We start from the raw sequence: 14132 nt of genomic DNA on the forward strand, positions 1-14132 counted from the left end.
GTGTTACCACGACTCTCATGACTCAAAATACAGTTCTACAGCCAAATGACGAGTACGACTGGAGACTCAGAGCAAGCCAGATATAGAGTTGGTGTATTTGCAGTGTTACAGTCTGATGCTCGTCCAGCTCAGGGCTTCATGCTTCCGCTTGGCATCGACACACAGGCTGATCTCCTCTGCTTGAGCTCATAGTAGAGTCGTGAGTGAGACTATATCTGTCCTGACCGGAAGGAGAGGGAGGAGCGTTTGGGAAACTGATTGACAACAATCATTCTTTTGGTAAGCAAGTAAGCAGTCACCTAGCAACCACCTGGAACACCCTAGCAACGTGCTACAAACTCTCAGAACATGTTAGCAATCATATAGCATTGCCCTGGCAAGTACCAGTAACACTGTGGTGGCAACGTAAAAATGAAATTATTTTTGCAATTATGTTGGTGTTTTATTTTATTTTATTTTATTTTGTTTTATTTTGCATTGCATTGGCAAGTATCAACATTACCATCAAGGTGACAATGTAAAAATATTAAAATAATTTTTGCAAGTATGTTTGGTGGTTTATTATTTATTTATTTATTTATGTTATCACCATCATGGTGGCAACATAAAAATAGGATTATTTTTGTAATTATGTTTGGTGGTTAAACATTTTTATTTTATTATTTTATTGCATTGCATTGCATTTATTTCATTTCATTTTTATATATTTATTTATTTATTTTAGTCCTGGCAAGAGATTACTGCATCATGTAACAAAATAATAACTTTTGCTATTATGTTTGGTGGTTAAATATTTATTTATTCATTTTTTTGGTTTTAAAGCAACATTGGGCCTATATAAATGTGCTATATAAATGTGCCAGAGAAACAAGTGAAAATCTTTAGGAATTTGTGTCTGAACTTCTGTTTTTGCGGTAGCTCTTTGTCGAAGAGTATTTAGCTGGTGAAGTGGATTTACTTAGTGTAGAGTTATAGATTAAATATAAATGAAATGTATAATTATTATTAGTAGTGGTGGTGCGTAAATAACACACTTCTGCATGTGTCCAGTTCAGTGGCTCTGCAGCTCTTGACTAATAATCTGTTGTTTTTGTGGTGAATGAGGTTGTCTCGGTCTCTTTTGGCTGGCGTTTCTCTGCATTGATAAGACGAGCTGTTCAGTGAAACATGACCAAGGCCACACGGCTCCAGGTGTATGAAGACGTCAGCCATCAGGCATGCACTCCTCTCAGATTGTGCGTGTATGTAACTCGGTACATATCTCTGGCACATTTCTGAGCATATTAAATCAATGATAAAGAGATGAAGTCATAGCTGTTGGGTGCCAGAGGGCCAGTTCTGGCGGTTAATGTTCCTTAAAAGCGGAGACAGAGCATTGAACAGTTTAGCGTGTTGTGTTTCGCCTTTAAATATGCATGCTCGGGGCCTAAAACAAATGAATGTGCATTATTTACTTTTGCGGGGACAGAATAAAGCAGTTCAGAGATTCCAGTGAAGGTCAAGTGTCTGGGCGTCCCGTCGGCTGTCACGACGAAAACACGAGAGGTTTAGCTCACCACTTAGGAATTCAAGACAAACAAGATACTCGCACCGCAAATTTATGACTTCACCATTACTTTGCTAGCGTTTTCATCTCGGTTTACTCTCGCCTTTGTTTTCACAAACTTCTCTTTGACTTTAGTCATCCACCAGCTTGACAAGTCAAACAAGCTGTCCTTTCTGTGATGTTGTGTTAGCACTTGCTGTGACTTTTCTTCATGTTTAACAATGAAATGAGTGGGTGAACTGGACCATAGCTGGATGTCGATGTTGCTGTATTAGTGTAGGAGAACAGCCAAAACCAAACACATTTAGTTCCTTTAGCACACACACACTTTTGCTTTGTAAAGTAATTGTACGGTACTTCAGCAAGACAAATAAATGTGACACTGTGCGTTGAATAGTATATTCAACACTTCTGTGTGAGTGTTATTTGCTCAGAGGTTGCTCTTTCAAAGCTCATTAGACTTTATTGAATTTTCGGTTGTGCTTCAACTCAGTCAAAAACAAGATTGGTGGAAAAAACAGGATTTAACAAGTTATGGCAATGATATGGTGTTTAAATTCAGAATCAAATAGATTCTGTATAGTGGGTGATGGATGAACCATAACTCCGTCAATATGAATAGAGAAGTCATGTTGGGAAAAGGCAAGGGATTTCGGGCTTATATTCAGGTTTAAGAAGATTTGAGCCATCCATACTTTGAGATCTTGTAGACGTGAAGTGATGGAAAGGGGAGGAAGAAGAATATTGGGCTGAAAGATAGGATAGATTTGTGTGCCATCAGTATAACTATTAAAATTAAAATCTGACGAAGAGGAAGCATTATTAGAAATAGAAGTGGACCAAGAACGGATCCTTGAGGAACACCACGGGAAACAGTGACATAGCGAGATTTGTGTTTATTAAAGCTAATAAATTGTTGCCTGTCCAAGCGATATGAATTTGTTAAAGGAGTGGTATAATGCCCTTTTCACAAGATGTAAAATAAGTGTGTGATGTCCCCAGATTGTGTGTGTGAAGTTTTAGCTCAAAATACCCCACAGATATTTTGATATAGCATGTTAAAGTTGTCAATTTTTGAGGGTGAGCAAAAACGCACTGTTTTGTGTCTGTTCCTTTAAATGCAAATGAGCTGCTGCTCCCGGCACAGGGGGCGGAGCTTTAACAGTGTCCTTTTACCTCACACAGACATGCACTGAACATTTCACAAACTTTTAGCCTTTTATGTTCAGATGATGAATTTATGTAGTTTATGTGTAGTATCTTCTAGTCATTGATTAGCATATTCTGTCTTGATAATCTATAAATCGTGTTCCGGGGGCGGGGTTTATGTAGTCCTTAACAAGTAATTTCTTTAAAAGCAAATATCTCCCTTTGCTTTGAACTTTGAGCGTTGTAACTTTGCAGATGTTGTTTATGCTCAAACAGCAACATTACACACTAACTAAAGTTAGAAAACTGAGATCATAATCAACCACCCCTTTAATTGCTTGCAAATTGCTTATCTTGAACAGTTTGAGACACTGTTCAGATCTCTATTTTATTAAAAGTTGCATTTATTTTCATGTGCATTAAATTCATATTTAGACGTCTGACTTTTGATTGCAGACTATCTTGAACACAGTTTGATAAATTTCTTCTGAAACTTGTCTTTTTGCTATTAGAAAATCAATAGCAAATTTCCTCTTACTGAATCTCTATAATAGGAGAAAAACTTGAGATGAAAAAGAGATGTCATTACCGTTGCTCACAAGGTTAGGGCTTTGAACAACCCCCAAAATCTAAGCATTAAACTTTGGCTCATAACTTGTACAGACATGATTGAGGCCTTAAATCACACAGCTTTGTTGAGGATAAGCGTGCTGTTATTTTTCTAAGCCCGGGCAAACAGCAAGTTTTCTTCAGAAAATGTAAGGATGTAGTTTGTGATGTTTCTTTCGTGTGGGGAATCTTTGAAGTCATTCAGTATAAATGAGCAGCAGTTGACCCGCGTGTTTTTCCCAGTGATCAAATGCATCAAAAGGTTTTTGTTTCTCTGCGGTTGTATCGTCTGAATGTCTCGAGCTTCCCCATTTATTTAGAGCATCCGAGTAAAGAGATCATACTGATGTGATGCTTGCGTTCTGTCAAGTAAATGAGCCCATTGTCTCCATGCAGAGCTGCAATTTTCTCTAATGAGGGTCTTGATAAACGCTGCGTGTGTGGCACGGATGTGGACAGACGTATTCATCATGCGTGGCACATGTGGTTTGTGCTCGTTTGTGTAAATAAAAGACACTCCGTTGATTTATACTAACAAATACTAACATCAACCCACTATTGCAGCTTTACTGTGCCTATACTAAAACTAGTTTCCGCTCTGAAAGTTTTTCTTCCATAGTTTGTGAATGCATGATCTTGAGAATTAATATTAAAATAAAAATATTTCCAAAAAGTGGGAAAAAATTACGGTGTGACTGTAAAGCATATTTTATCGGAATGTAATGATTTAAATTAAATTAGGCAACATTTTTATTCAGAAGTTACATTAATGGAATTATTTAAAAAAGGGATAGCATTATTTTTTATCAAATTAAAATAACTTATTGTTATTATTATTGATATTCTTATTTTTTATGTTTTGTTTGTTGTAATGCCATTGTTGTTAAATTATTGTGTGCAATTCATTGAAGTGTTATGATTATTTTACGTTTTATTACTTTTAAGCTTGTCATGAATATAGCCTTTGATGCTGATAAAAATAAAATAAATAAATAAATAAATAAATTAATTTGAAGAAAAGTAAGTGTGAGATGCTATTATTATTATTATTTATTATTAATGATATTTTATTTTATTTTTATTTTTATATTTATTATTGATTTTAATAAATATATTTTTTGTAGAGAAAATTGTCTATTTAAGGCTATTTTATTAATACTTTCTGCATTTATTAGTTTGAGTAATTTTAAGATGTATTTTATTTATACATTTTTTTGTTGTAATTTCCATTATTCTCACTGTCAGCATATGTTAAATAAATACTAAAACGTTACTAATTAAATAATGTATCATTTTTTTTCACATTACAGTAATGATATCCTTTATTGTAATCGGGATTTCGGGGGTAAATGCAATTGAGAAATGCGTGCAAAATAATGACTTCACATTTACGTTTACTGTAATCATAAAGCCTTGTATCCCCTAAACCAAAGCCTGATGATGAGGGAGAGCAATCAAAGAGCAGAGAAAAGAACATCCAACCACACATTTTGATGAGAGCAGTCACGGCATGACATCATCGCTCATCTCAGAGGAGACTGTTGCGTTTATTGACTGCAGTAAAGCTCATGTAAGCCCACCTTCTGCCAGCCAGGCCTGGTGTTTGAGCTGCATGTCTTTTATCATCATCTTGGGAGGGCATGATATCATCTTAGCCCAGCGTCAGCTCCCCGCCATGATGAGCAAGGTATTTATTCAAACAAGAACCATCCGCGCATCTCGCTTATTTCATATGCTAGAGACGACACTCTTACGGTCCTGATGGATTGCCTCTTCATTTCTTTATACATATATTTTCCTTTCAGTTTTTTAACTACACTGTAAAAAATAATCCTGTAAAAAAAACGGTAAACTATTGGCAGCTGTGGTTGCCAGCATCATACCGTAAAAATAAAGCGTGTTACTGTTAATGTTTAAACAGCTATATGCTGTTAAATTACAGTTTTATACTGTAGCTGACAAAACGGTATTTAGCTGTTAATTTAAAAAACAGTAACATACCGTATTTTTACGGTATGATGCTGGCAACCACAGCTGCCAGTAATTTACCGTCTTTTAACAGGATTGTTTTGTGCAGTGTACTAAGATTAAACCTAGTTTTAAGACTAAGACCTGTGGCCATTTGCATAAACTGATTAGGCTGGTCTTACAAGTAAAAGTCAGTTATGTAGAAATATGTAGATCTGTCTAATTTGATTTGGAAATGTTAGACTAATTACTGATTAGTCAAACAACTAACTGTTATAGTTTGTCAAACGAGTTCTTAACATAGTGGCTAAGTTTATGCAACCGAACAGAGTAAATTAAACCTAACTAGATTTGGCATAATATTGAAAAACTTAAAGTGCAAAACTCACAGTGGCAATGCTGGAGTACTGTGAGTGGTTACTAGGGTGTTTCTAAGGTGTGCACTGAAAAAAAGTTTGAGCAGGATTTTTTCCGAAAGACTATTTCTAGTTCTTTCTTGTAAAATGTACTCACTTGTAAAACATCGGAAATCATTTTATTGCATTGCTATGATGTTATAAGTGGTTGCCAGGGTGTTGCTAGGGTGTTTTGGGTGGTTGCTGCTAGGTTACTGACCCAAGTCTAAAAAGTCCTACACCCTCAAGTCTGTTTTTTTTCTTCTTCTTTTTGTCTGTATTGTTTAGGTCAGTAGGTGTACAGTATACGTCTGTGCTAATGAATCCCAACTTCTGCAGACTCTCTACTTATTATTTAGCCTTTTATATAAATTTAAACTGCAATAAAACATTTGAGCAAATATATGGTCAACAACCTTATGTATTTCAATGACCTCATTCCACAGTCCCTTGAACCAATAACTTATTGGTATACGCGTAGGCAGATAAATATGTTTTGATGTGTTGCAAGTGTGTTTTTAACTATCTCGCCTAAGAACTGTGATAATAGGACAGCGGAGTCTTTTGAGGTGCGGCATCATGTGAAATAAAGATCCAGCGTTTTCAAAGCTCCACCCATTTCCCTCCTCATGTATAGAGTTTATCTCTGATGTTCAAGCTGCAACACATTAAAGGCTCTCTGTGGATGACTTCATAGTGAAACCAGAGGCTTTTACAACAGTCATTAACCATGTCATAACCAGGACCGACGCAACATATGGCTTGCTGCCGACTGATGGATCTGCTAAATGAGACGCCTAATCCTGAAATATATGGGTGAAATGCTAAACTATTTATGTTAAAACATCCTTTTTAAGTATTTAATGAAGCTTGAAATAACCTGGATGAACCTTTGATTGTCCCAAGCTCAGGAGAAAAGAGAGCTCTGGAGTTCTCGCATATGTTTCATGGAAGCATCAGCTTTGTCTCGGTTGTTTCTCTGAAAATGCTAAGAGAAATGTAAATTAAATTGTTGAAACATTAAGAGTAGAGATGCACCGATTCTATATTTCTCTGCCGATTATGCATAATGATATCTGCTGATACTGATAGTTTGATTTTCTTTTAAAAAATCTCATATAATGCTGTAAACTATACAGGGAACCCTCTATTTTGGTACAATACTTTAATATTAGAGATTAACATTAATATTAGAGCTATTTTATTTTCAGATATACTAATTTCACTCAAATAAAAAAAAAAACTGAAATGTTTGTATACAACTATATAGTATTTTTCATAAACACTTGAATGAACGAGGATGAACCTCATTGGTTCTTCAGAAGCTCAAACATGATGCGTAACATGAGAATGAACCTCATTGGTTCTTGCTGAAGCTCAAACATGATGCGTAACATGAGAATGAACCTCATTGGTTCTTGCTGAAGCTCAAACATGATGCGTAACATGAGAATGAACCTCATTGGTTCTTGCAGAAGCTCAAACATGATGCGTAACATGAGAATGAACCTCATTGGCTCTTGCTGAAGCTCAAACATGATGCGTAACATGAGAATTAACCTCATTGGTTCTTGCAGAAGCTCAAACGTGATGCGTAACACGAGAATGAACCTCATTGGCTCTTGCAGAAGCTCAAACGTGATGCGTAACACGAGAATGAACCTCATTGGTTCTTGCAGAAGCTCAAACGTGATGCGTAACACGAGAATGAACCTCATTGGCTCTTGCAGAAGCTCAAACGTGATGCGTAACACGAGAATGAACCTCATTGGCTCTTGCAGAAGCTCAAACATGATGCGTAACACGAGAATGAACCTCATTGGTTCTTGCAGAAGCTCAAACATGATGCGTAACATGAGAATGAACCTCATTGGCTCTTGCAGTAGCTCAAACGTGATGCGTAACATGAGAATGAACCTCATTGGTTCTTGCTGAAGCTCAAAAAATAACCTTGTTTAATTCATATGGATTAGTTTTACGATCTCTTTATGAACTTTATGAAGCGTCAAAGTGGTAGTTGCGTAGCCTGTAAATGGAGGGACAGAAATCTCTCAGATTTCATCAAAAAGATCTTCATTTGTGTTCTGAAGATGAACGAAAGTCTTACGGGTTTGGAACGACATGAGGGTGAGTAATTAATGACAACATTTTTTTTTTCATTGAAATATCCCTTTAAGCACTTCAAACAAGTATTTTAAAACAACTTTCCACTTATACAAGCTTTCACCCCGTTTTCTCTGCTGTTGTAAATGTGACAGCTCCACACATGCCCTTATATCACTGTTGTCAAGGGGTGAAAGGTCATCATTTGTTCAGAACACATGTCGTTCCTCTGCTTAAATTAGCTTGTGCTCTTTCATTGCTCAGGAAACCTGTTGAAACAACTGTTGGAGGCCCAGAACAAAGACGTGAGGAGAACGTCTGAAGCGCTTCATTTGAGAGCAGACAGCGAGGCGAGCGCAACACCAGCACTGATCTTCACAAGGTCCATCAGACGCCATAAACACCACCTCAGATTTGTTTTTTATTCAACTGAATTGGCATCTTTGGAATGTGAAGCTGTATTGCTTTTCTCAGTCGTTATTTTCCTTAGGAAAGCATGCCGATCTGCTATTTCTAAATATTTACAGTAAGGTAAGGGCTTCTGTTTGCATTGCATTCTGGGTCACCCAGGGGTCTCCTGCCGTCTCGCTCTTATCTCCATTCTCCTCTGTTCTCAGTCAGAGAGGAAGTTTTGACAGCCAGACTTTACAACCTCCCGCCTGCGCTTTGCACATGCTCTGACAGAAGTCCAGTGACTTCATCCCTCATTCACGAAAGCTTCCCCTCCTCCTCTCTCTCTCTCTCTCTCTCTCTCTCTCAGTCCGGCAGCATGCCAGCCGTTTTCCTCTTGCTGCGCTCTCTGGTTGTCAGTGTGTTCAGTAGCAGATTAGCAGGCTCTGTCGCGCAGCTCCTCCGCCGAAGCCTCACGGCGGCTGCTGGCCGACTCGGGACCGTCCTGCGATACATCTGGGACCGGATCAGTTCCCAGGAGTCCAAGGAGGCCATCCTGGGCTGCGTCTTGTGCATTCTCAACATGCACAAGAAGGTGGACAACTAGATTTTTATATATTTTTTTTTGTGCATTTCTTGGACTTTTTTTCAATTTAGACACTAAATAAAGTTTTCTTCACACTGAACTTAACCATGTCGGAGAGCATTGTGAGGAAGATCCAGCCTTTCACCATCGGGACCAAACTCTCGGCACCGGCCGTGCCGAAGTGCTCGGACTTGGTTCCAGATGGTTACCTGCCAAATCGCACGTTCTCTGAAAACTGCAAACTGAGGCACCTGAACGAACAGGTGTCTCTCTATCTGGGCCGTGAGAAACGCTGCGGATCGATCCCGGCGAAGCATCCAGGTGAAGACGAACACCTGACCAGAAACACAAGCCCCCCGAACACTGCGTCCAGATCCATCCGCAAGATCACCATCTCCAGCCGGATGGAGGCGTCGAAGGACAGACTGACTCCAGGGATGGAGCTGAAGAAAACAAGAGCCAAATCTGAGAATATTAATAACAACAATAACAACAACACAACCTCCAACACGCCGCTGCCTAAAATAGTGGGCGTCAGCTGTGAGAATACACCCAACTCGCATCTGAAGGTAAGAAACGCTTTGTTTTTATTCCTGTATTCGATTTATCTGTAAAAATGTGTCTTAAAGAGGAACTTACTGTAGCTTTAAGAAAAGTCATGCAGTTAGAATGAGTGAAAATGAAAATACACTGATGAAATTTGCTTTAAACAAATCAAAAAGTATTCAAGTTTACTTATCAAATGATAATTAGCAGAATGATAATATACATTTCTGTAAGGCTGAAGTAAAAGTGTTTTTTTTTATGTGATGGAGATATTAAACAAAAATGCTTAAAACTTTTACAAAATTCTATTTACGGCAATATAATGTTACATAATGTGTACGAAAAATCCAAGCCATTGATATCCAGAAAACAGTGCATTTTTTCCCCATTCATTTGATCATTATCAGAATACATTTTATTTATAAAGCTCATAATATTCATTTTAAATAAGTGCTTTATATATGTAATGTATGAATTCATATTTTAAGGATGAATTCAATATTAAGAAAAAAATGCTTAGAACTTTTACAAAAATCTATTTAGGGCAATATAATATTACATCAATATTATTATTATACAATTATATATAATATTAAAAAGGTATGTTTTTTTTAAAGGGTGAAATACATTCTAATTGTATCATTATTAATGATGGATTTTATCTATAAAGCACATAATATTCGTTATAAATAAGTGCTTTATAAATGAATGAATGTTTATTTCAGGATGATTTAATATTAAGACAAAAATGCATAAACAACAAATCTGTTTTTTAGGGCGATATAATATATTACATAAAGAGTAAGTAAAAAAAAAACATTGATATTCGGAACAACAATATTTTTATTTAGGTTGCTCATTTCATCATTATTAATGATGAAATGTTGATTTGTTTGATTTAAGAAGCATGTGATATTCTTTATAATCAAGTGCTTTATAAATATAAAAAAATAATGAATGAGTGTATGAATAAAAAGCTTTTTTTATATATATATTTTAACTGGTTATTAATAGGGTTGATATTAAGACAAAGGAGGCACAATCAACAAATCTGTGATCATATAGTTCATTAAATAGATGAACTATATTAGATGAACTAATCCGCTGAAATCTGGTGTTGAGGAATCTTGTTTTCGGAATCTTGTCATTGTTTAGCCAAAGCTTCCATAATCAAAACATAAGGAGATGTCATGGAAACGGTACACAAACACACACACTGAACCAGATCTGGCCCAGGCCGATGCTGTCATCACTCTTTCAGCTTTAATATTAGTCGATGCAAGTCCTCATGAACTGATAGGCACCTCTTCCGCGAGCTGGAAAGCGCAGGAGACGAGTGTGTGTTGTGTGCTCAGGATCTGTGTGGTTCAGATGATGTGTTTATTATGTAACGCTGCTCGAGTTCAGATGATGTCAGAGCTTGGGCTCAAAGGCTCCTTTCTATTGCCTTCCTCTGTCAGGATCCAGCGTGTGTTCGGCCCGGCTTTGTTTAATGTCAGTGGGTCAGCAGGAGACACCGTTCACAAACACTTCTCTGTGTTTAGACTAGAGAACATAAAGATATACTGTGGGCTCTAAAAGTCTGATCACACTAGTAAAGAATGATCCCTTTTTTCTTCTCATGTTTATTTCATTTCAAAATGTATCAGTTTCAGTTTGAGTGAAAAGTTTTGAAATGTTTAGAAATTTGAAGGATTTCTTAGTATTTGGTTTGTTGTTATATTAATACAATGCAATACAGTACAGTACATAATATAATTAGTGCTATCAAAATATAATAATATAATATAATATAATATAATATAATATAATATAATATAATATAATATAATATAATATAATATAATATAATATAATATAATATAATTAGTGCTGTCAAATCGATTAATCGCATCCAACATATAAGTTTGTAATAATAATATATACACACAAACTTTTATGTTGGATGTGATTAATCGATTTGACAGCACTAATTATATTATATTATATTATATTATATTATATTATATTATATTATATTATATTATGTTATGTTATGTTATGTTATGTTATGTTATGTTATGTTATGTTATGTTATGTTATGTTATGTTATGTTATATTATATGATGTTATATTATATTATATTATATTATATTATATTATATTATATTATATTATATTATATTATATTATATTATATTATATTATATTATATTATATGATGTTATATTATATGATGTTATATTATATGATGTTATATTATATTATATTATATATTTACAAACTTTTATGTTAGATGCAATTAATCAATTTGACAACACTAAATATAATATAAAATAATATAACAATATAATACATTATTTAAAAAAGACAATAAAGATATAATAATAACATAATAATAATTTAATTTTAATTAAAATTAAGTTTAATTTATATAGCACCTTTACATAGGCTCAAGTTAGCTTTAAAATAAATAAATGGTATTTTATTTATTGTATGTTAGTGTATTTTAATAACCAAAAGTAATCGTTTTTGGTCATGAAAATCAAAACTACAGTATATAATTCTGGATGAGCAGCTCATTGTGTGTGTCTTTGTTCAGGTGTTGCTGTGTAAAGATGGTGAAAAGCAGTGCAGTGCTGACCGAGAGAAGTTCACCTCTTCTCCACAGGTAAACCTCAGGATTGACCAGATTCATAACACTATTCTGAAATGACTGACATCAAATAGAGGCCAGTTGCATAAACTTGAGTACTAGTATGACCAATATTTTATTTCAATTAGTTTTAGTTTACTATAATAACCCTTTTTGCTGCTATTTCTGTTTTCATGTATAACAGTGACTTCTCTCATTTGTGAATTATGCTTATTGCATTTAGGAATTTATACATTAAAAATAATCTAAATAAACATCTTTTTTTTTTTTTTTTTTTTCGCAAAACTTGTGGCTCTTGAAGCAAATATCTTCACTGAACAACATTTATGTTATTGTTAAAAAAAATTTCTAAGGAGAAAATGAATAATTTGTGGTTAACACTTTATGGTTACACTTTGTTTTAATGTGTCGTTGTTACAGTGTAATTGTATATAAAGTACTGAGTAATATTAATTAACTACATGTACTTACTATAGAGTTAGGATAGGATTAGGATTTGGTTGAGGGTTAGTTGCATGTAATTATGCATAATTTACTGTCATTACTATGGTAAGTACATGTAACACGTAACAAGGACACTGTAAAATAGTGTTACCCACTTTATTTTACAGTGTCCTTGTTACACGTTACAAGTCTTTTCGGTTACACTTTATTTTAAGGTGTCGTTGTTACAGTGTAATTATATATTTAAGTACTGAGTAATAATAATTAACTACATGTACTTAGGGTAGGATTAGGGTTTAGTTGAGGGTTAGTTGCATGTAATTATGCATAATTTACTGTTATTTACATGTAGGACACTGTATAATAAAGTGTTACCGTAGTTTCTTACTCTAAATTATGCATAATTACATGCAATTAACTCTAAACCAAACCCCAATCCTAATCCTAACACTAGTAAGTACATGTTAATTAATATTACTCACTACTTAATTACGCTGTAACAAGGACACCTTAAAAATAGCAGACTTTTTAATAGTACGCCAATGGGATTGTAACTCACGTCTCTATTGCTGTGTCGGTTTGCAGATTTCTTGTATTTCTTGTTCCTCTTCCGCTGTAAAAGTGTCTGAAACGCACGACTGACCCCTGACCTCTCTGTGCGGCAGAATTAGATTCTGTCGGTGAATTCCCTCTGGAGTGGTTTGTGTTCAGCCGTAGCCAGATGTATATAAGATAATGGGCTCTTGGAATTTAGGAAGTGATGTCAGTGGCGCAGCCGGCCAAGCCTAAACGACTTATTATTTTAAGTGTTCAGTTGGGTTTTGCAGAGGAAAAAGCCGCGGTGAAACTTTTACAGGCGTTCTGGGTTAATGTGAGCCGAGGGCCTGAGAGCGCGAGTGGGCTTTGATGAGACGTGGATGTGGTCTCGGACACCTGTCTCGGTTCAGAGGCTCGATGCCTGCGAAGTGTTTACTTGCAGCATTAAGGGGAATCAGCGCTCACAGCAAACCGGCGGCCTGTGGGCCGAGGCTTGAGTCATCCTGCCATCGGGAATCTTTCCTCACTGCGACGTGTGGAAAACATGAGGTCATTCAGGATGAGATGACACTCGGAATCACTGGACATGGACGGGACACGCCGAGCGATGGACACCGCTTAGATTCACACTGCAAAAAACTCCATAAAACAACTTGAGAAGCAACATTGCTGAAGATATTCTGACTTGTTTCATCTGTTTAATTAAGTGTATTTTTTTTTTAAAAACATTAGCATGTTTTTTCTATTCTATATGTGGAGTGTATAATATTTTCTTTATGCATATTCTTTTATTTGCGCTTATTGGATATACGACTATTTAAAAAAAAAAAAAAATTCTTAAAACAAGAATAAACAATATTATATCATATAATATAACATAACATAACATATGATTTTAATATATATATATATATATATATATATATATATATATATATATATATATATATTATAATTACTTTACATAAAAAATAATATATATAAAATATAATATAAAAGTGTATAACCCTCACTTTTTGTTTGCTTGAAACAAGAAACAGCATTTTTAAAGCATTAATTAAAAAATATTGCTTAAAACAAGAATAAAAAATATAAATTCATATGTGTATATATACATTTAATAGAAATAATATACAATATAGTATACTTTTATAGTTTTAAAATATATACATATTTATGTTTAATAATTATAAGCATGACTTTTTTACTATATATATATATATA

The 14132-nt window shown here is 34.9% G+C and overlaps 1 protein-coding gene across 4 annotated transcripts in view; it reads left to right on the forward strand.

Annotated features, from left to right (window-relative positions):
• The first annotated feature begins 8578 nt into the window (after positions 1-8578).
• mymx (myomixer) overlaps positions 8579-14132 on the forward strand; it is a 50934-nt gene continuing 45380 nt past the window's right edge. For all 4 annotated transcript variants that reach the window (XM_079855364.1, XM_079855366.1, XM_079855365.1 and 1 more), the window contains exons 1-2: positions 8579-9315; positions 11874-11942. In XM_079855364.1, the coding sequence (XP_079711490.1) occupies positions 8854-9315; positions 11874-11942 (531 nt within the window). In that variant the 5' untranslated portion in view covers positions 8579-8853. The remainder of the gene's footprint in view (positions 9316-11873; positions 11943-14132) is intronic.

Source organism: Squalius cephalus (assembly GCF_949319135.1).
Source record: "Squalius cephalus genome assembly, chromosome: 21".
Classification (NCBI taxonomy): Eukaryota; Metazoa; Chordata; class Actinopteri; order Cypriniformes; family Leuciscidae; genus Squalius; species Squalius cephalus.